The 22,269-nt window shown below is 44.8% G+C and overlaps 1 protein-coding gene across 1 annotated transcript in view; it reads right to left on the bottom strand.

The window, feature by feature from the left end:
- Positions 1-22,269, bottom strand: part of MCTP1 (multiple C2 and transmembrane domain containing 1) — a 292,174-nt gene that overhangs the window by 214,945 nt on the left and 54,960 nt on the right. Inside the window, exons 4-6 of the mRNA XM_054178118.1 lie at positions 19,457-19,536; positions 17,045-17,153; positions 6,090-6,128 (exon numbers count right to left, since the gene is read on the bottom strand). Of these exons, the coding sequence (XP_054034093.1) occupies positions 6,090-6,128; positions 17,045-17,153; positions 19,457-19,536 (228 nt within the window). The remainder of the gene's footprint in view (positions 1-6,089; positions 6,129-17,044; positions 17,154-19,456; positions 19,537-22,269) is intronic.

A 22,269-nucleotide genomic window follows, 5' to 3' on the forward strand; every position in this document is an offset into this window, starting at 1 on the left:
CTGACGACACCAAGCTGGGGGCAGGAGTTGATCTGCTGGAGGGTAGAGAGGCTCTGCAGAGGGACCTCGACAGGCTGGGCAGATGGGCAGAGTCCAACGGCATGAGATTGAACACATCCAAGTGCCGGGTTCTGCACATTGGCCACAACAACCCCATGCAGAGCTACAGGCTGGGGTCAGAGTGGCTGGAGAACAGCCAGGTGGAGAGGGACCTGGGGTTGCTGGTCGATGGTAGGCTGAACATGAGCCTGCAGTGTGCCCAGGCAGCCAAGAGGGCCAATGGCATCCTGGCCTGCATCAGGAACAGTGTGGCCAGCAGGAGCAGGGAGGTCATTCTGCCCCTGTACACTGCACTGGTTAGGCTGCACCTCGAGTCTTGTGTCCATTTCTGGGCCCCTCAGTTTAGGAAGGAGGTTGACTTGCTGGAACGAGTCCAGAGAAGGGCAACAAAGCTGGGGAGGGCTTTGGAGCACAAGCCCTATGAGGAGAGGCTGAAGGAGCTGGGGTTGCTTAGCCTGGAGAAGAGGAGCCTCAGGGGAAGACCTTCTTGCTCTCTACAACTCCCTGAAGGGAGGTTGTAGCCAGGTGGGGGTTGGTCTCTTCTCCCAGGCAACCAGTGCCAGAACAAGAGGACAGAACAAAGAAGTTCTTCACAGAAACAGAGACTGGCCATTGGAATGTGCTGCCCAGGGAGGTGGTGGAGTTACCATCCCTGGAAGTGTTTAAGAAGAGACTGGATGAGGCACTTGGTGCCATGGTTTAGTTGATTAGATGGTGTTGGGTGAGAGGTTGGACTCGATGATCTCGAAGTTCTCTTCCAACCTGGTTAATTCGATTCTATTCTATTAGGAAGAGGCAAATCAGGAGTCTCACACAAAAAGAATGTTGGGCATAATGCCTATCAGTTACTAAGGCCATAGCTTTTGGCACATAATTTAGTAGCAGTGAAACAGCCAAGTGTTGGGAGGGGCAGGGAGGAGAGGGCAGTGGAGTCTCTGGCACTCATCTGGTGGCCAGTCCAGCCCTGACCCTTGGCACTGCTCCATATAAAATGAAGTGGTCTTTGAGAGGCAGTCTCTAAGGAGTGGCTTTTCCTTACGTTAATGCAAAAATTATACCTGTTTAATGCAGAAAAACTTAATGGACAACTTCACCTTCCTTATCTCCACTCATAATCAAGCTACAGTTCTGATTTTGGCTACACCTAGACCTGTCAATGCTGAACCATCACTGAAGCTTCACTGACCCCAACTTCAGCATCTATGCTTTTGGTTTTAAAGCTGAATACCACATCATATTAAAAAAGTGATAGAAGCAGTAAGATTTTAATCTCCTTGGTACTGCAGCCACAGCAAAGGTAATAAAACCTTACCATTTTCTAATGGTAAGAGAAGAAGAATGAGGAAGTAATTTTATCATACCAAGAGATTAATAAGGAAACAGTGAAAGAAAATATCATTTTCACCTGAGAAAAGTTAAAGTGTCTCTTTTCTTCCTCCTTTTACTAACTTTAGGTTTAATAATGACAAAGAACAAAAAATAAACTTCTTTTTTTTTCATTTTACTGTTATTTTTGACAGCATTGCACTGAACACCAGAAGAACAAGGAGGAGAAAAAGCACAGCCTGTGCATTTTTAACTCAAGTTTTATGCTGCCAACATTTCAATAGGCTTCCTTTTTCCATACCCTTCTCACTGCTATTGATTAAGCTTCTGCACTGTGGAGAAATAGTAAATCAGAAGTCAGAACTGATTTCTTTCTTTTTTGTTTTTGTTTTTTCCTCCTCATTTTCAGTTAGGAAAAATGAGAAAAGAACTCCTCCCAATTAGCTTGTGCTGGAAATTGAATGTTTTATTTCCCATCATTTGACCTGGCGCCTCCAGGATTCTCTAATGGAAATCACCTCAGCAATTAGCAAAATTCATCTCACAGTCACAGGTGGCATTGACTATTGGTCATAGACTGCCTCCCTTGGAAACTTTCCTGTGCTCCTCCTATACCTAGACCACAACTGCTGGTTTGTTAAACTAGATCTGGTAACCTGACAGCAAGTCAGAAAGCAAGGGAGATGCTGAAAGCTTGGTTCCCTCAAGCCCCAAAATGAGGCCAGTCTGCATCTTCAGCAAAGAAGAGGGAGGGTGCTGGGTGGCAGCAGCTGGAGCTAAGCCGGCAGTGGGGCAAGAGGGGAAGAAGCAGCCTGGCCTGGAGCAGCAATGGTGTGGTCAGCAGGAGCAGGGCAGGGATTGTGCCCCTGGGCAGGGCACTGCTGAGGCTACAGCTTGAGTGCTGCCTTCAGCTCTGGGCCCCTCACAGGGCATGATCTACCTCCCATAATGGAAATGACAGATATAAAGCAAACATGACAGGGAAAAGTTAAAAAATAACCCAAAAGTCCCCCCTATCTGAACCAAAAAACACACCCAACCAACCAGCCAACACCACAAAAAACAGGAAAAGAAGGACAAAAAAACCTCTAAAAACAAAACTAGAAGTCTTGTTGTATTTCATCAGGGCCACTAACAAATGTCTACAGCTTTTGAGAACAGTTTTACACACTAATGGATAAGGGAAGAGCAATAGATAGCATAGCATAGGACCTGTGTACAGTATTTGACATTGTCCCACCTGACATCCTGCTCACCAAATGGGAAGATCATGGACTTGAGTAGTGGCCTCTGGCTGGGTAAGGAATTGGCTGCAAGGCTGCACTCAGAGAGCTGTGGTCAAAGGCTCACAGTTGCCAGAGGTTTAGTTGATTAGATAGTGTTGGATGATAGGTTGGACTCAATGATCTTGAAGGTCTTTTCCAACCTGGTTAATTCTATTCTATTCTATTCTATTCTATTCTATTCTATTCTATTCTATTCTATTCTATTCTATTCTATTCTATTCCATTCCATTCCATTCCATTCCACATACATTTTATGAAGCAAAATACACTACCTTAACCAGTAAAATGGAATTGATTTATTAGAGATTCCATTTAAAAGAATTTAGAGAGCTAAAACAAAAGCAGGTTGAGGAAATTTTACACTAGTATCTCTAAAAAAAATTATATATTCTGTCTTTTGGGGTTTTTTTTGCTTGTCTTTTTTTTTTACCTCCAGCCTCAGGAGTATAAGACAAACCCTTCCAAGAGAAGAAGGATCTCAACAGGACATTCTCTCTATTATCTAATTGCATTAAGCACCTAATTTTAGACATGTTTTTAAACCTACAAACAATGCCTTATTTAATATTGATCACCCTCCACCCCAGAGAGCAGCAGCCTTGAGTTTGAAGGAACTCATTGTAAATAAAATGATTTTCTGATTTGCTTTCCTGACACCAGACCAAAGATTTGGAAGTCTGGAACAGCCCCAAAAGGCAGACGAGCTTCTGGGGTTTAGCTGAGGTGCCTCTGTCTATAAATCAGGCACACATCAAGATGCTGCCACAAGCATCACATCTGTAAGAAAATTACTACTTCAGATGAGACAAATTCAGGGAAAAGATGCAGTGTTTGAAGTAATTGTTGACACTTTTGATATGCTCCCTGTGCATCAAATGTCACCACGTGAAAGTTACAAAAGAGAACACAGATAAATGATTCACTTGAGCAGCTCTGGGGGATTCCTACCTTGTGCCATCCATCCAGGGATCACTGGAGCTCACAGTTCTGCCAGTCTGAAATCTGAGCTACAGCAAAGCTCTTACTGAACACCATCCCACACACCCAGTTCATGAATCATTGTCAAGATACAAAACTGACTTTCACCATCCAGGATTTGAAGTGAACTACAAGATAGCTGGAGAGGGACTTGTTGCAAAGGTATGGAGTCACAGGACAAGGGGTAGTGGCTTCAAAGTGGAAGAAGCTGCATTGGGATGGGACATTAGAAGGACAACAAAACTGGGGAAGGGTGTGGGGAAGAGCAGCTGAGGGACCTGGGATTGTTTAGCCTGGAGAAGAGGAGGTTGAGGAGAGTCCTCATTGCTCTCTACAGCTCCCTGAGAGGAGGCTGCAGCCAGGTGAGGGTTGGGCTCTTGTGCCTAATCTCAGGTGGTAGAAAGAGAGGAAATAGCCTGAAATTGTGCCAGGGGAGGGTTAGGTTGGCCATGAGGAACAATTTCTGTGCTGCAAGAGTGGTCAGGGATTGGCATAGGCTGCCCAGGGAGGTGGTGGAGGAATGTGTGGCCATGGCACTTGGGTCCATGGTTTAGTGGCCATGATGGGGTTGGGTTGGTGGTAGGACTGCCTGATCCAGAGGGCTTTTCCAACCCAAACCTTTCTATGATTCCCTTCCCTACTCTCTGTACCTGTTAGGTGGTCTGTTCACTTTGCTTTCTGCAAACCTCTGATCAGAAACCAAGCCTAAAATAGCACTGGGAAATACTGAACAAAAACTCAAGCTCCAAACAACCCTGCTCTGTGGGAGTACTACAGCTTTAGGAGCCTACTCCTGAATGCCTCAGCCAGCTGATGATACTTTTGCTGTAATTACTCACTCACATATTTGTGTTATTATCCAGGCTTCTTGGAAACCCACAAAACAAGATGAAAATCTGCCCTCATATTGTAAGCTTAGCTCTCATGGAACGTTTCTGATTCCTGGAGGTGTTCAAGAAAGGTGTGGCCATGGCGCTTGGGGCCATTGTTTAGTGGCCATGGTGGTGTTGGGTTGATGGACTCAATGACCTTAGAGGGCTTTCCAAACAAAACAATTCTATGATTCTATAATTAGGAGGAAATTCTTCCCTATGAGGCACTGGAAGAGGTTACCCAGAGAAGTTGTGAAGTCTCCGAGCCTGGAAGTGTTGGATGAGGCCTTGAGCAACCTGTTCTAGTGTGAGATGTCCCTGTCCATGGCAGGGGGTTGGAACTGAATGATCTTGAAGGTCCCTTCCAGCCCAAACCATTCAATGATCTTATGATTCTATGATCCTCACAGCTCTTCATTAACTCTTCATAATTTCAGGAGTCTTAGATATTTGAGGAATAGCCACACAAATGTTATCACAATCGGTGTCCTACATATCATCATATCATCACTTCACCAAGTGTCTTTGCTTCTCAGGATTCAAAAAGGAAACACAGACTGAGCGCTGTCCTGCAGCACAGAAGCAGCCTGTGAAAATCCCATCCTTAACCTAACACTTTGACCTGGAGAAGCAGAAGAAGTCAGCCCATGTGAACATAAGAAGGACACAGCTGATGGAGTGAGTCCAGAGGAGGCCAGAAAGATAATCCAAGGGCTGGATCAGCTCTGCTATGAGGACAGGCTGAGGGAGCTGGGGGTGTTCAGCCTGGAGAAGAGAAGGCTCCAGGGGGACCTTAGAGCTGCCTGCCAGTACCTGAAAGGATCCTACAGGAAGGCTGCAGAAGAACTTTTCCTGAAGGTGCCTGGAGACAGGACAAGGGGGGATGGTTTGAAACTGAGGGAGAGCAGAGCTAGACTGGAGCTGAGGAAGAAGTTCTTCAGGGAGAGGGTGGTGAGACCCTGGAACACGCTGTCCAGAGAGACTCTGGCTGCCTGCTGCCTGGGGGTGTTGGAGGCCAGGTCAGATGAAGCCTTGAGCAGCTGAGTCTAATTGAGAGGTGTCCCTGGGCATGGCAGGGAGGATGGAGCAGATGATCTCTGAGGTTCCTTTCAGTGATTCCATGATTCATGAGGTTCAACAAGGCCAGGGGCAAGGTCCTGCAGATGGCTTAAGGTAACCCCTGGTATCAGTCCAGGCTGAGGATGAAGCAATGGAGAGGAGCCCTGAGGAGAGGACCTTGGCAGCGCTGGGAAGTGAAAAGCTGGAAGTGAGGCTGAATCAGGACATGTTTGCTACTGATATGAAGATCTTTCACAATGGGATAAAGTGCTGTAACACAGTCGAGAGGTTTAACGGTGACATGGCAAGCCCCACATTTTCATGGTTTTGACTGGATGAAACACAAATCACTGTCACAGAAACACCATCTGAAGGAGGATAAATCCTGTGGCACAAGTTTTGCAGTCCTGAATTTGTCTCTTTTTTTATTTTTTTTTTGGTAAAGCATTACAGCTGTCCTGAAACAAACAACAAGAAGGAAGCCACAAGACCACATGCTGAAAGTTACCTTACTCGATCTTTTCCAACTCTTCCTCATTAGCATGGTCTGAAAACAAAATAGAGCATTTTAATCACCTTTCCTCTGCCCACACAGAAAGGGAAAGCCAGAAGGCTCCAAGGGGACAACCACCACCACTGAAGCAGTCAGAAGTGCACTCCAGGCAACCACTCACTCCATGAGACTGAAATGAATCCAGACAACAGGCAGACTGTCCATGTCCAGAGACAATGAGGTGTGTGAAATTGTTTAAAAACAAACCAAAACCAAATCAAACCACACCAAAGCAAAGAACCAGATATGCAAATGAGGGAAAATGGACAAGCCATTACTGGTAACAGCCTCAGTTTTGACTGACACTTGCATGGTGGTTCTGGGAGAGTCTATCTACCCCAATTTTTTGGCAACACTATTGTTTGGGGCATTCATCTTGGAAAACACCTATCCATGACCAAAGCCTGAAGATTACCATTGCTAATTAGTTTCAGAGTAGTAAAAAAATAGCTCTTTGGTTTGATAATTCTGCAGGTGGGATAGAGGAAAAAACAAAATTCATATTCTTTAAACAACCCAAAAAACTGTCCTAAATAATCTGCAGAAACTTGGCACTCTGAGGACAGCACTTCCACATGCCAAGAAGCAAAGTGTCCACAGACAACAGATTCTTAGGCATTAAATAAAACTGAATTATGTGATTCTTATCCCTTAAATAAAACTGAATTATTTCATTCTTAACCCTTAAACACAACTGAATTATTTAATCCTTAACCCTTAAGTGAAACAGAATCATTTGACTCTTATCCCTTCAATAAAACTGAATTATTTCTTTCTTAACCCCTAAATAAATCAGAATTATTTAATCCTTAACCCTTAAATGAAATAGAGTTCTTTGATTCTTAACCTTCAAATAAAACTGAATTATTTCTTTCTTAATCCTTAAACAAATAAATATTGGTCAAGAAGGGTGTGGACAATTTATCTGTGAACAGAGCTCTTCTTTAAATCAGTTTTGTGGAGACAGAGAGAAATGAATTTATACAATTTAACAACATCCATCAGCCTGTTGTGGTCAGTGAGTAAGAATCAATGTCACTGTCATAAAAAACCCCAAATCATAACTTTTTGGGTTTTATTAACTATTGCAAAACCACTTTTTCTTTTTTTCAGATAATGGAAATAGATTTTGAAATGCTATAATATTTCATCATCATCATCATCGTCATCATCATCATCATCATCATCATCATCATCATATTTAAAACGGGAGAAATAATTAAAAATGGAAGGAAATAGTTTAAAATGGGAAAAATAAATCAAAATGGGAAAAATAATTAGAAATGGGAAAAATAAATCAAAATGGGAGAACTAATTTCAATGAGAGAAATAATTAGAAATGGGGAAATCATTTAAAATGAGGAAAACAATTTAAAATTGGAGAAATGATTTAAAATGGAATAATTAGAAAAGGGAAAACTAATTTAAAATGAGAAAAATAATTAAAAATGGGGGAAAAAATTGAAAAGGCAGATGTAATTTTAAATGGGAGCAAATATACAGGTTTTCTATTTCTTTAAATAAGCAGAAATTCTTCAAATAGGTACAGCTGGGGTTTTGGACAATGAAACCAAATAGCATCTGAGGGGGAAAATGCAGTTGCTGTGAACAGCTGAAGCCTAAAAGCTCTGCCCTAAGTTAATGATAATTGCAACACTATAGGTTTGGAAAGTATAGATAGATACAGAATGGTTTATAAAGCTGGGGAAAAAATTGCATTTCAATCATTTTTACAGGAGAGACACTTGAGAATTCAGTGGCTTAAAGGCCACAACAAACCCTGAAGAAAAGCCTCTGAGCTCCTGGATAGTACCCTACGAATCAGAGCCCAAACAGCTTGTCTGGGCTTTGGAGCAGGCTGTGGAGAGCACAACCTGACAGCTGAATTAAGCAGCTGTCAAGGATTATCGCAGCTCTGAGGAGCTCAGTTGGAGGAGTAGCTACAGAAAGGTGTGACCAGACTTGCAGAGTGCCTCAGCACCACCACCAGCTGCAGCAGGGTGTGCTGAAGCCATCACAACCACCCTCAAGTAAGCCAACAAGTATCAAAAGGGTGGTCCCCAAACAGATTATGTAACATTATCTACATGGAACTTTTTCATCTGAAAATATTTCATGCCCTGAGTCCATCATTCTTTTTTTTTTGGTCTATGATGTTATTATCCTTCTGGCAAATTATACAAATTGAATATAAAAAGGTATAAATTAATATAAATTAATAGACTAGATCAGACTAGACTAGTCTGGACTAGACTAGACTAGAATTAGTAGGGGTGGAAGGGACCTCAAGGATCACCCAGTCCCAACCCCACTGCCATGGGCAGGGATAACTCACACCACATCAGGTTGCTCACAGCCACATCCAGCCTGGCCTTAAAAACCTCCAGGGGTGAGGTTTTCACCACCTCCCTGGGCAACCTGTGCTCCATTCCCCCTGGTCCTATCATTACCTGACATCCTCAATAGTCCCTCTCCAGCTTTCTTATAGAGAATATAATATAATATAATATAATATAATATAATATAATATAATATAATATAATATAATATAATATAATATAATATAATATAATATAATATAATATAATATAATATAATATAATATAATATAATATAATATAGATTAACATGTAAAAAATAGATATAAAATTTATAGTATAATATAATATTGCACCATAAAATTTGAGACATCAAGCAAACTGACAGCATATTAATGCTGTTAATATTGCCACATGAAGAAAAAGGGGAAAAAAAAACCCCAAACCAAACTAAAACCCCAATCCCAAAAGAAAACATGAAGCTTCATTTGGGATAATTTATTTAAGGGAAAAAAAAATAATGCTGCTGAGTTTTATTCTCATTAAATAAGACCCCAGTAGCAATAATCTCTCTGGGTTTTGGGGTTTTTTTATTATTCTCAGGCTGTTGGCAGTGGTGGAAGAGTAGTTTCCAATCTCTGCTGGTACCAAGGTAACAGTTCTCATCGAGCTACTACATTGAGTAGTACATTAGAGTTGCCTCTAAGCTCAAGGTTGGAAACAACTGCTGTGGAGAAGAGATGGGAAAGCTCTGGTGTCAGCTCACAAGCCACTCTGCAAGTTCTCCAGTGATGGAATCTGTGCACTGAAAGAGCTACTGGAGAAGGAGATGGACACAGAGACATGCAGTCATGGTGGCAACAGCAAGCACAGAGCCTACAGGCATCACCAAGGTGTTTTTAACAGGCACACACGCAGCTGCAGGGGGCACACAGGGCATGCACAGGGGAAGGGTTAACAAGAGCACTGTCACAATCAAGAGGAACAAAAATCAGCTTCATTCAAGGCATTGCTAAGCTCTGGCTTCTTTTAAACTGGTCACCCCAGGGAGAAATTAATGAAACAATACAGAAAGCACATCATGAACACATTAGGTTTTTAAAAGCAGAGTTAAAAACACTAAACATTGTTTTAGAGCTCACAGGTTTTCAATATTTTTGTATCTATCTGTAGATATAAGTATAGATAGATAGAGATAGAGACAGATACATAGATAGATAGATAGGTAGATATAGATACAAAGAGAGATGGAGATAGAGATAGAGATAGAGAGAGAGATAGAGATAGAGATAGAGATAGAGACAGAGATCTTTCCCACTTGTTTGTTTATTTCATGCCTTCTTAGTTTAGATTAGTTAAAGGAAAAAATAATTACAAATGCTGCTATTAAGGTACAGGACAGATATTAAGAGCACAGAGTAAATGAATTATTGGAACTGGTGCTACTGCAATGTCGTAGTTTTGGAATGCAGGCAGATGATGCACTTCACAAGTACTGGAGATAATTCTTAGGAGATAATTCTTAGTTGTGTAAGAACAATTAATTCATCACTTTTGACCCACAGTTTATGACTGTTCCAAACTCAAAACAAATTAGATTGCCTTCACTTGCCCGAGCTCAAGAGGACAGTTCTCTTCATCTGTGTAGTCTGAATGAGATATTACAACAATTACAAGATTGCTCCTTCCAAAGCTCACATTTTTCTGCCTTTAGGTGGTAAAAAGCCAAAGATAATTACACACAAGACTGGCCAGAACTTCTGGTTTGTTCACCTGCCCACACTCCTACATAAATATTCAGTGATAAACTCAGGCTGCTTCTGCATTTTCTTCCCATTAAATGTATCACAAAAAAAAAAATCAAATGTTGCCTTCTGCTTTATGAAAACACTGTACTGAATCTCTTTTGCATGAAACCATGTCCCATACTCTTCTCCAGGAACACAAGCTGCCTTTCCCCAGCCCCCTCAGATAAACTGCTGTTTTTCACAAAGTCTGCACATACACTGACATAATGCTCCATTTCAACAGAGATGTGTGCATGCACTTATAAATGCATCTGCATGTTATTGAGGGAAGGGTTCCTAACAAATCCATGGATCCTTCTGTCCTGTCACTTCTGTCATCCACTGGAGCTTCTTCCTCCCAAATGAGAAAGAGAAATTGCTTTCTGCTCCCTGGAACTGCTGTCTCTTCAGTGGCTTTATCAACAGAATATTTCATTTTGATGGTGCTAAACCCTTAATCCCTAAACTTCAAAAACATTATCTAGGACCTCTCCAGCTAAGAAGAACAAAATCTCCACAGATGTTATGAGTTATGATAATCAGGATGATGTACATTACAGAAATTCACTTATGGAGGAAGTTCTTTACAATGAGGGTGGCGAAATGCTGGAAAGGTCACCCAGAGATGTGGCTGAGGCCCCATCCCTGGAGACATTCAAGATCAGACTTGATGTGGCCCTGGGCAGCCTGATCCAGATGGAGATGTCCCTGCTGACTGCAGGGGGATTGGACAAGATGACCTTGGAGGGTCCCTTCCAACCTGATGCAACCTGTGAATAAATTCTCCCCTCTCCTAGTCTGTAACATAATTTAATACACAGTCACATGAGCATAGGTATAATATTGCTAATTGATATCTGAATCTGGTTTGATCCTTGGAAACAGGACTTTACAGATGTAAGTTCTAAAGAGCATCTGAACAATCACCAACACAGAAAGACTGCATTTCATCAGAATATCCCTCAGAAAGATAAGGAAGAGAATGCTCTGTCTGCACCAAACCTCCCTCTCATCTCTTTCCACACCTCAGGGCTTCACAAAAGATAGCTCCACCCAAAAAGAAAATAAATCTTTACTCTGTCAAACTGACTTCTTCTTGAAAATAGGTGGCAATACACAGCAAGGCTCTCAATTATCCTTCAAACTTCTACTGAAGTTTCTGGACATCATATTGAGGGGCTGCAGCATGTCCAGAGAAGGGCAACAAAGGTGGGGGAGGGTCTGGAGAACAGGGCTGGGGAGGAGCAGCTGAGGGAACTAGGGGTGTTCAGTGTGGAGAAGAGGAGGCAGAGGGGAGACCTCATTGCCCTCTAAAACTCCCTCAAAGGAGGTTGGAGTGAGGTGGTGGTCAGTCTCTTCTCTCAAGAAACAAGCAATCGGACAAGAGGAAATGGCCTCAACTTGCACCAGGAGAGGTTCAGGTTGGACATGAGGAGCAATTTCTTCCCCTAAAGGGTTGTCAAGGGCTGGCCCAGTCTGCCTAGGGCAGTGGTGGAGTCCCCATTCCTGGAGGGGTTTCAAAGCAGTGTAGATGTGGTGCTGAGGGACATGGTCCAGGGGTGACCTGGCAGTGCTGGGTTAACAGTTGGACAGGGTCATCTGAAACATCTCTTCCAACTCAAACAATTCTGTGATTGTATGATTCTCCATCAGTGTCAACACTTTTTAATGCAAGATATATCTCCCTGTAACACACATCTGTGTTACTTTAATTTTGATACAGCAATAAAATGCTCTGCAACAAGACCTGTCCCCTAGATAATCAAATGCATTACCAAAGACCTTCTCTGAGTCACCACTGAACTGCTCAAAGTCACTCCAGTTCAGGCAGTGAAGGGATCTGCTTGGTAAGCCTACTCAGCATCAAAAAGTCACTGAAGAACACATCTCAAACTGCTTGCTCAGCAGAGCTGGGTCTGAATTACGGCCACAGAACTGTCCAAAACACAGGATCAGACACAACCCTACTTCTGTGACTACTTGGGAGAAAGTCAACACCACCCCGGTTTTTCATTTCCTTAATGTTCTTCACAAACACTCTTCTCTTAAATGTATGAAGCTTTGAGGGTCCCTTCTCACCCAAACCAGTGTGTGGTACTACAGTTCCATGAACTACTACATACTGGTGAGGCCACATCTGGAATATTGTGTCCAGTTGTGGTGGGTTGCCACCAGTTCTGGGCCCCTCAGTTCAAGAGGGACCTCAGGAAACCGCTTGAAAGAGTCCAGCACAGAGCCACAAGGATGATAAAGGCAGTGGAACATCTTCCTTATGGGGAGAGCCTGAGGGAGCTGAGGGCTCTGTAGCTTGGAGGGAGGAGCCTGAGAGGTGACCTCATTGTTGTTGATAAAATGTGCAGGGTGAGTGCCCAGAGGCTGGAGCCAGGCTCTGCTGGGTGATGCCCAAGGACAGCACAAGGGGCAGTGGTGGAAGCTGAGGCATAGGAAGTTCCATGGAAACAGGAGGAAGAACTTTTTCCCTGTGAGGGCTGGAACAGGCTGCCAAGGGGAGCTGAAGAGTCTCCCTCACTGGAGATATTCAAGACCCACTTGAATGTGTTCCTGTGTGATCTGCTCTGGGTGATCCTGCTCTAGCAGGGGGATTGGACTGGATGAGCTTCCAAGGTCCCTCCCAGCCCCTAATGTTCTGTGATTTTGTGTTTCTGTGTGATTCTTCCAGCGTGGACAAGAATTAGCCTCCCTCCTCTACCATAACACTTGAGAATTTATTGAACTCAACTATATTAAATTCAGTAAAAATCATCCCCATTAGTGTGAGATTACAGAGCAAGTACGACAGAGCAATCAGGGCGACATGCTCTGTGATGTGTCTGCTCCTCACAGAGCAAACAAAACCTAATAAATAAATGAGTAAGTACAGGAGGAAACTGAATAAAAGATAATTCTGCTCTGAATTCTTTAACCCCTAACATCCTCACATACAGCACTTCAACTACTTGATGTCTAGATGGATAAGGGTGGCAAGTAGTGTCCCTCAGGGCTCTGTACTGGGGCCAGTGCTGTTCAATATAACCATCAATGATATCAACACTGAGATTCAGGCACCCTCAGCAAGTTTCCAGGTGACACCAAGCTGAGTGGTGTGGTTGGTAAGACTGAAGGATGGGATTGGTGGCATCCAGAGGGGCTTCAGCAGGCTGGAGAAGTGGGTGGAAAAGAACATCATGAGGGTCAGTAAGGCAAAGTGCAAGGTCCTGCACCTGGGTCACCTGAACCTCAATATCAACCCAGGTTGGGGGATGATGGGAGTGAGAGCAGCTCTGCAGAGATGGACTTGGTGAGCTGGGGGGTGAGAAGCTGGACAGGAGCCAGCAATGGGCACTGGCAGCACAGAAGGCCAAGGTGAGGTGTGGTAGCTGCTCGACTGTGTCCAGCTGTGGGGACACCAACACAGGACCTGATGGAGAGAGCCCAGAGGAGGGCCACAAAAGTGATCAGAGGGCTGAACACCTCTGCTACAAAGACTGAGAGAGCTGAGGTTGTTCAGCCTGGAGAAGAGAAGGCTCTAGGGAGACCTTAGAGCAGCCTTCCAGTACCTGAAGGGGGCTACAGGCAGGCTGCAGAGGGACTGTTTGCAAAGCCCTGCAGGGGCAGGGGCAGAGGCAATGGTTTGAAATGAGAGCAGAGCAGATTTAGATTGGATGTGAGGAATAGGTTCTGCACCACGGGGGTGCTGGAACAATGGAACAGGTTGTCCAGGCGGCCCCATCCCTGGAGATATTCAAGGTCAGGCTGAACAAGGCTCTGAGCAACCTGATCTAGCAGTAGATGCCCCTGATGACTGCAGAGGGGGTTGAACTTGGTCCCTTCCAACCCAAACTATTCTCCAATCCTATGATTCAACATTAATTTTATGAGTCATCCTGTCTGCACTGTGAGAATGCTCTGGTTTCATTGCAGCTTTATGAGAGGCCCTCTGAGATCTGAGTCTTGGGAAGATTGGTTTCCAACAACAGATACAGACTTCAGATTAGGAATCAAAATCTTCACCTGAATCTTTGGCATTTGGAGAATGAAATCCTGCACAACAGTTTGAATGGGAAGAAAACTTGGGCAATTTAGCTAAATTTAGGATTAGTCTACTAAAAAGGAAGTTAATGATGAGGTGCCTGATAGCTCAAACTCTGTCACAAACCATCAGCTGGGCATGGAAAGGTTTCTTTCCAGCAAGGCTAAGGTGCTCCCATTTCTTTGGATGTTCAGCTGCTAATTTACCAAGTAAATATGCATAAGAGAGACAAGTTACACTGAAGTGTCTTTATGTAACTTCTCTTTGTGAATTTTATGTCACAAATCACCTCCCCTCTCCTTTTCTTGAGTGCTCTTTGTATGACAGCTGACAATACTGAGTGGCTCAGTAGTTGTTCCAGTGACCCTCAACACAAGAAGGACATGGAACTGTCCAGACGAGGCCACCAGGATGAGCAGAGGAAAGAATCTCATCTGTGAGGACAGGCTGGGAGAGTTGGGGCTGCTCAGCCTGGATGAGAGAAGGCTCCAGGGAGACCTTAGAGAAGCTTTCTAGTACCTGAAGGGGCTCCAAAAGAGCTAGGGAGGGACTTGGGACAAGGGCTCAAGTGCCAGGATGAGGAACAATGGCTTTGAGCTGGGAGAGGGCAGATTGAGACTGGAGAGAAGAAAGAAATTGTTGAGAGTGAGGGTGGGGAGACACTAGTACAGGCTGCCCAGGGAGGCTGTGGCTGTCTCCTCCCTGGAGGTGTTCCAGGCCAGGTTGGATGAGGCCTTGAGCAAGCTGGGCTGGTGGGAGGTGTCTCTGCCCATGGCAGGGGGTTGGAACAGGATGAGCTTGCAGATCCTTTCCAGCCTGAACAATTCTATGAATCTTATGAGTCTATTAAGAAAGGAAACTCCCATGCTGTCCAGATAATATTTTCCTACACAAAAACATAATATTCCTGTACTGCATGATTGAGGACAACGCCAAAACCACTTGGGCAAAGAGGGCTGTTAGCAGCTGACTCAGAAATGCTGTTGCTACCTAAACACACATACAGAAACCCTCCTAGAATGATTTAATTTTTTTAATACAAGTGATGAGTGCTTCTGTGGTGCTCACTTGCAAGACAGCATTCTGAGCTGTCTGGACAGACACACTGCTAAAAGACAGAAAAAGATGTTCTCTAAATGAGCTTCCTGCACTTTATTACCATGTTCCATTACTTTTGTTAAGTTCTATCAGGAGGAAATCAACAGATTGAAAAACCTGTTTTGAGAAATTCCACATCTCTGACCTACCCAACACCTAGTTCCAACAAACCTGACTTTCTAGGCTGTTTAATAAAGGAGAAAAGTGTGTGGTGGTGGGAAGAGCAATACTACAATTCACCTCTATGTCCTCAGCTGTGCAATAGGAGGATGTGCCACACTGCAGCACACACAAACATTTTTGCTTGTACAAAACCCAAAAAGCTGGACATGTTACAGTCATAAGCTATTGCTTAATTGTAAATAAGAATTAGATCCTTCCAGAGAGTCCAGTTAAAGAGGCTGGATGAATTTTCCACTAAGAGGCTAAGCAAAGTTAATAGTGACAAAATTTTTTTCATTTCATTGGCTCTTGTAGTTTTCTGCTCTATCTGAAACCACAGATAGCTTTTTCTCTTTCTTTTCCCTGTTGCTTCTGCTTGCAATTTCTCTCTTTCTCTCCATGGCTTTTCTGTGTTAATCTGTGTTTTGTCTGCTGTTTGAGGTACCATGGAGAAAAGGGAGGGGGGCAGAGGGAGCTGGTTTGGCTGCCTACAGCCTCCTTTGGAGGGGGAAGAGGCAAAGCATTTTCTCCCTGGGCTGTCCAGGGGGTTACTTCTGATTGTTGAGCTGTAAATACATGCCAATATATTTTGTACATGCTTTATCACCTTGTATAACTTCAGATTTAGTCCATTTTGTAAATATAACCTCATTTTGCTTCCAAATCTTTGTGAGCTAGCCTGGTGATTTATTCTGGATGCAACTCTCTGTCCTGGGGGAGCATCTCTGATTGTTGGGTGCTGGGGCAGGGGATGAGTGTGTGTGTGTGTGTGTGCGCAAATCCTAACCCTACAACACCATGGAAAATTTCATCAGATCATTTCCTGGCTCATTCTAAAGCCAAAGGGATCAACACTATTTCACAGTCTCTGAGTGAGATGTCACTTCTGCAGGATAACTGCTCTAGGCAAAAGCCAGCTGACAAAAAGCTGGTGAAATACCTCAAAAGAGAGACAAGGATTTGTCACAACCAGCAGGACCTGTGAAGCTGGAAACTATTTTTCACTTACAACTACTTGGCTCAGGACAGTAAGATTGATGAAGAGACTACCATAAACCTAGAAAAACACATGATTTGGTAAACTGAAGTGAAGAAGTTGAAAAAAACAGCACATAATACCTCATCATCTGCTGGAAAGCATAAGTAAGACTTTTCCTCAAGTTTCTTTCTTTTCAGTGTGGAACAGGATTCAGATGCTCTTATCTAGAGATGGCAGCACTAGGTTCAAAATTCTTCACCAGTGACTTACTGATATTTTTTCTATATTAATGAGAACCATTCACCTGCAACTGAGCTTTATCAGAACCTCCTGACCATTTACGAGCCATCCAGATCTCCGCGAGGATCCAATCCAGGTGTGAGTATGCTGTACCATACCACAAACACTAGCTTAGCATTATTTAAGGACTGGGAGAAATCAAACTAAGGTCAGAACGTGGTGTTTAATCTTGTGCTTGAAAGTCACCCTCCCACTGACCAGCAGTGACAACACAGTATGGAAATATTTCAACTTACTGCTTCTCGCTGCTCTTCTCTAGGAGCCAACAGCACTGACAGCAAGATGCTTCCTAGGTCATGGTCAGGGTAATGAGGATCCTTCAGACTCAAGGTAACATCTGTTTGCCTAGGAGACATCAAATATATCCCATTTGATTTGATTTCAGGCTCCCAGATAATGCCAGCTCTGAACCATGACAATTTTAAAGGTGCTCATTATGGAAGCTATTTGAAAACGGTGTCACAAATCTGCCCTATTTCTGCTGCAGGATAAAGACTCCTAAATAAATACTAAACACTGTTCTTCTGTGTTAAGTACTTACACACACTGAAATAATTAAATCTGAACTGTAACACAAAAAAACCCCCAAACAAACAACCACAAAACACAGGAAAAATGAAGTTAAGCAGGAGATGGCAATGCTCCGAATGAAGACAACACAAAAAGCAAGATTAAAGGGGTTATGAAATTAACCTTTCTGTAAACAATCATGTTGTGCATGGCTGTTCACATGCTGTTAACATCAAAAGCAATTATCTAAACATCAAAATTTTTTCCCTTGGCTACTCTTCACACAAACACAAAGAACCCCAGCATGGTGGGGTTGGAAGGGACCTCTGGAGATCATCCACTCCGACCTCTCTGTTACAACAGGGCACCCACTGCAGCTTGCCCAGGAGCACAATGCCCAGGGGGGATTTGGAAGCTCTCCACACAAGAAGACTCCACAACCTCTTTGGGCAGCCTGCTCCAGGCCTCCAGCACCCTCACACCAAAGAATTTTCTCCTCCTGCTTACATGGAACCTTCTGGGTCCCAGTTTGTGCCCCTTGGCCCTTGCTCTGTCCCTGGGCACCACTCAGCAGAGTCTGGCCCCAGCCTCTTGCCCCCCACAGCTCCTTTAGCTCTTGCTGAGCATTGCTCAGCTCCCCTCTGGGGCTGCTCTCCTCCAGGCTCTCAACCCCACGGCTCTCAGCCTTTGCTCCTCACAGAGATGCTCCAGGCCCATTGGAATTTTCATAGCCTCCACCGGACTCTGTCCAAGAGTCTCTCCTGGACTTGGAAACCCAGAACTGGACATAATACTTACCAGAGCAGAGGTGAGGGGGAGGAGAATGTTCCTGAACCTGCTGGCCACACTGTTCTTAATGTCCCCCAGGACACCATTGGCCTTGGCCACAAGGCCACATTGCTGGCTCAGGGGGAACTTGTTGCCTACCAACACACCATGGTACTTCTCCACAGAGCTGCTCTCCAGGAGGTCCCCCCTTGCCTGGAGTGGTGCAGGAGGTTGATCCTCCCCAGGTGCAGGACCCTACACTTGCCCTGGTTGAACTTCATGAGGTTCCTCTCACCCAGCTCTCCACCTGTCCAGGTCACACTGGACAGCAGCACATGTTGAGGGGGTGTCAGCCACCCTTCCCAGTTTGGCACTATCTGCAAACTGGCTGAGGGTCCTGCCTGTGCCTTCACCCACGTTGTTGAAGAGGACTGAATCCCCTACTGACCCAGATGGCCCAGGCCCAGGGAGGTGGTGGAGTCACCATTCCTGGAGGTGTGCAAGAAGCAGTAGAAGCTTCAGGATATGGTTTAGTGGTCATGGTAGCTGGTTCAAGATTGAACTGAATGATCTCAAAGGTCTCTTCCACTCTTAATGATTCTGTGACCACTGTGGAACTCCAATAGCCACAGAGCTCCAAACAACCCTGCACCACTGATCACAACCCTCTGAGCTCAGTCTTTAAGCCAGTTCTCAGTGTACCTTACTCTCCACTTATCTGACCCACACTTCTCAAGCTTGCCTACTAGGGCATTGCTCTTGTGCAGTGCAGGTTTGCAGAACTGCACAATGTTCTCTCTCCAATTGCTCAATACGAGGGAGATGTGGAGGTGCTGGAGCCAGCGCAGAGGAGGGCAAGGAAGCTGTGGAAAGGCCTGGAGAATAAATCTAATGAGGAGCTACTGAAGGAGCTGGGGATGGTTAGCTTGAAAAAGAGGAGGCTGAGGGCAGACCTCATGGCTTTCTCAGCTCCCTGAAAGGAGGTTGTGGAGAGATTGGTGCTGGCCTCTGCTCACAGGGAATTGGTGACAGAACAAGAGGCAACAGCACCCAGCAGCCACTGGGGAGGCTTAGACTGGACAGCAGGAAACACTTTCTCCCAGGAAAAGTGGTCACGCACTGGAATGTGTTGCCTAGGGAGGTGGTGGAGTCCCCAAGCTTGAAGGTATTTAAAGGTGGTTTGGGTGTGGTGCTTGAGGCTATGGTTTAGGGGTGACCCTTGAAGAATAAGGTCAATGGTTGGACTTGGTGATCCTGAGGGTCTTTTCCAACCTGGATGTTTCTGTGGTTCTGTGATTTTGCAATTCCATGAGGAGCTAAGCACGAAGAGATGACCATGCAGGATGGCTCTAGGCTGGTTTGTGCCATACCTGTTTACTTCCAGCGAAGCAAGGTTCAAAAACGCTGAACCAATGAAGTCATCTTGAAGTCCAAAGTCATAGTCAAAGACCTAAGGAGGACAGGAGAAAACAAATCCATTTATTTTCAGTTTGTTTGGTTTGGGTTTTTTTGGTAGAATCATAGAATTGTCAGCGTTGAAAGAGATTTCAAGGCTCATCCAGTTCCAACCCCCCTGCCATGGGCAGGGACACCTCATACTACATCAGGTTGCTCATAGCCACATCCAGCCTGGCCTTAAACACCTCCAGGGATGAGGCTTCCACCACCTCCCTGGGCAACCTGTGCCAGTCTCTCACCACCCTCATGGTGAAAGACTTCTTTCATTCATCCAATCTGAATCTATCAATTTCTAGTTTTTTTTCCATTCCCCCCAGTCCTAGCACTCCCTGACACCCTAGAAAGTCCCTCTCCAGCTTTCCTGTAGCCCCCTTCAGGTACTGGAAGGCCACAATTTGGTCTCCTCGGAGCCTTCTCCTCTCCAGACTGCACAGTCCCAACTCTCTCAGGCTGTCTCCATGGCAGAGCAGCTCCAGCCCTCTGCTCCTCCTTGGGGCCCTTCTCTGGGCACCTTCCAGCACTTCCAGACCCTTCCTGGAACAGTGGCTCCAGAACTGGAGGCAGTACTCCAGGTGGGGTCTGAGCAGAGTGGAGTAGAGGGGGAGAATCCCCTCCCTGGCCCTGCTGGCTATGCTTCTCTTGATGCAGTCCAGGCTCTATTTGGCTTTCTGGGCTGCAAGTGCACACTGCTGGCTCATGTTGAGTTTCTCATCCACCAGCATCCCCAAGACCTTTTCTTCTGGACTGCTCTCCAGCCAGTCCCTGCCCAGCCTTTATCAGTGCTCGGGATTGCCCTGACCCAGATGCAGGACCTTGCACTTTGTCTTGTTGAACCTCATGAGGTTTATTTTATACTTTCTTGTTTATGAATGATTCTTTAAACTCTTTTTCCAGAGTAAAGCCACATGACCCTCATGCCCCACACTAGGAGTATCAGACAGTAACCTGCAACCTTCCTGTCCACAGAAAGCAATGTTTAGATTCCTTTACAGAAGTCAGAACACTTCATGCTCTGCCACAGGGCTACAGCTACTTCCAGACAGAGTAAGAGAACATAGACATTATGAAAACAAAGAGAAGCACAATAAAAAGAGCAAAAATGAAAAAATAAAGCAGCTGAGGACAAGCTGAGATGTTGATTTGCTATACATTGGTTGATAATGTTATCAGTTTTGCAAAATACAGGTTAGGGGATGAGATGTGATCTTTGAAAAGTGCGACACTGCAGCACTTGCAGCACTATTAGGGATGATAAAATTGTGTGTTCTGAAGGTTTGGAATCATAGAATGGTTTAGGTTGGAAAAGACATTAAAGCCCATTCAGCTCCAAGCCCCTGCCATGGGCAGGGACACCTCCCACCAGCCCAGGTTGCTCAAGGCCTCATCCAGCCTGGCCTTCAACTCTTCCAGGGAGGAGGCAGCCACAGCCTCCCTGGGCAGCCTGTGTCAGGCTCTCCCCACCCTCACTCTCAACAATTTCTTCCTCCTCTCCAGTCTCAATCTGCTCTCTCCCAGCTCCAAGTCATTGTCCCTGGTCCTGGTACTCCCAGCCCTTGTCCAAAGTCCCTCCCCAGCAATTCTGGAGCCCCTACAGGTTCTGGAAGACTGTTCTTGGTTCTCCCTGGAGCTTTCTCTTCTCCAGAAAGAACAGCCCCAACTCTCCAGCTTGGCCCCATGTATACTCAAACAAAGACATTTATTAGTCTACTGTGAGGACTCTCTCTGACAACTTTCTATGTAGAAGATAAATTTACTGACTTCCAGACAGGATTTTCTGGCCAGTACATGGAGTGGTAGCAAAGATTTGAGATGGATTATGTCTTCCTTGGAGTTTCCTTCTCTGCAGAGTTTCCAACCCTCCCCTGGCCACTGTGCTCCCGGGCAACCTGCTGTGGGTGACCTGCTGGAGCAGGGAAGTTGGACAGAATGACCTCCAGAGGCCCCTTTCAACTCCCGCTATTGTGTGACTCTGTGATTCCCAAGTCAGAAGGAAGAATAACAAACTGCAGGTGGCTTTTGGAGTGAAATGAACAAAAAAGTTGGCAACAAAGAAAAGTCGGGAGGCAAAATTAGCCCACCCCATAAAAAAAGAGAAAATGGCAATTATCAAAATCAACATTTGAGGTTATTTGCCTTTTCTTGGCAAATATTGTCATAAGGACTTGTGAGGACCAGGTTACACCTTCAGCTCCAAGAGTGAGACTTGTGAACAGGTAGCAATGAGAACATTTCACTGAGCTGTGAGAGGCCTGGGTTCAAAGTCTTCAGTTTTGATATAAAATTTTCAGTTATTGCATTACAGAAACTCTGTTCCAGGAGGCAGGTAAAGCTGTTAATCCTCTACAAAAACCTTAGTATTGGGTTAAAAGGGTAGCAACAGAAATCCCATGGCCCAAACACTGCAGCATTGCTGTGAGGTACAAAGGGCTGACTGCAAAAATCTTGAGCACAACTCCCTCATATGCACTGATCTGCTTGAGTGGGCACCCTCACATTTTCTGACTAATAGTCACTCTGATGGGGAAAGAAAGCAGATTATGGAATGAACTTCATCCTGCAAAGCAGAATGGTTTTCTCTCCCCTCCCCCCCACCAAAAAAAAAAAAATCTGCTGGAGAGCAGTGAAAGGGAAAAGCACCTGGGGGTCCTGGTGGGTGGGAGGTTGATCATGAGCCAGCAATGTGCTCTGGTGGCCAAGAAGGCCAAAGCCATTCTGGGGTGGATTA

The sequence above is a fragment of the Dryobates pubescens genome, chromosome Z (assembly GCF_014839835.1).
Source record: "Dryobates pubescens isolate bDryPub1 chromosome Z, bDryPub1.pri, whole genome shotgun sequence".
Lineage (NCBI taxonomy): Eukaryota > Metazoa > Chordata > Aves > Piciformes > Picidae > Dryobates > Dryobates pubescens.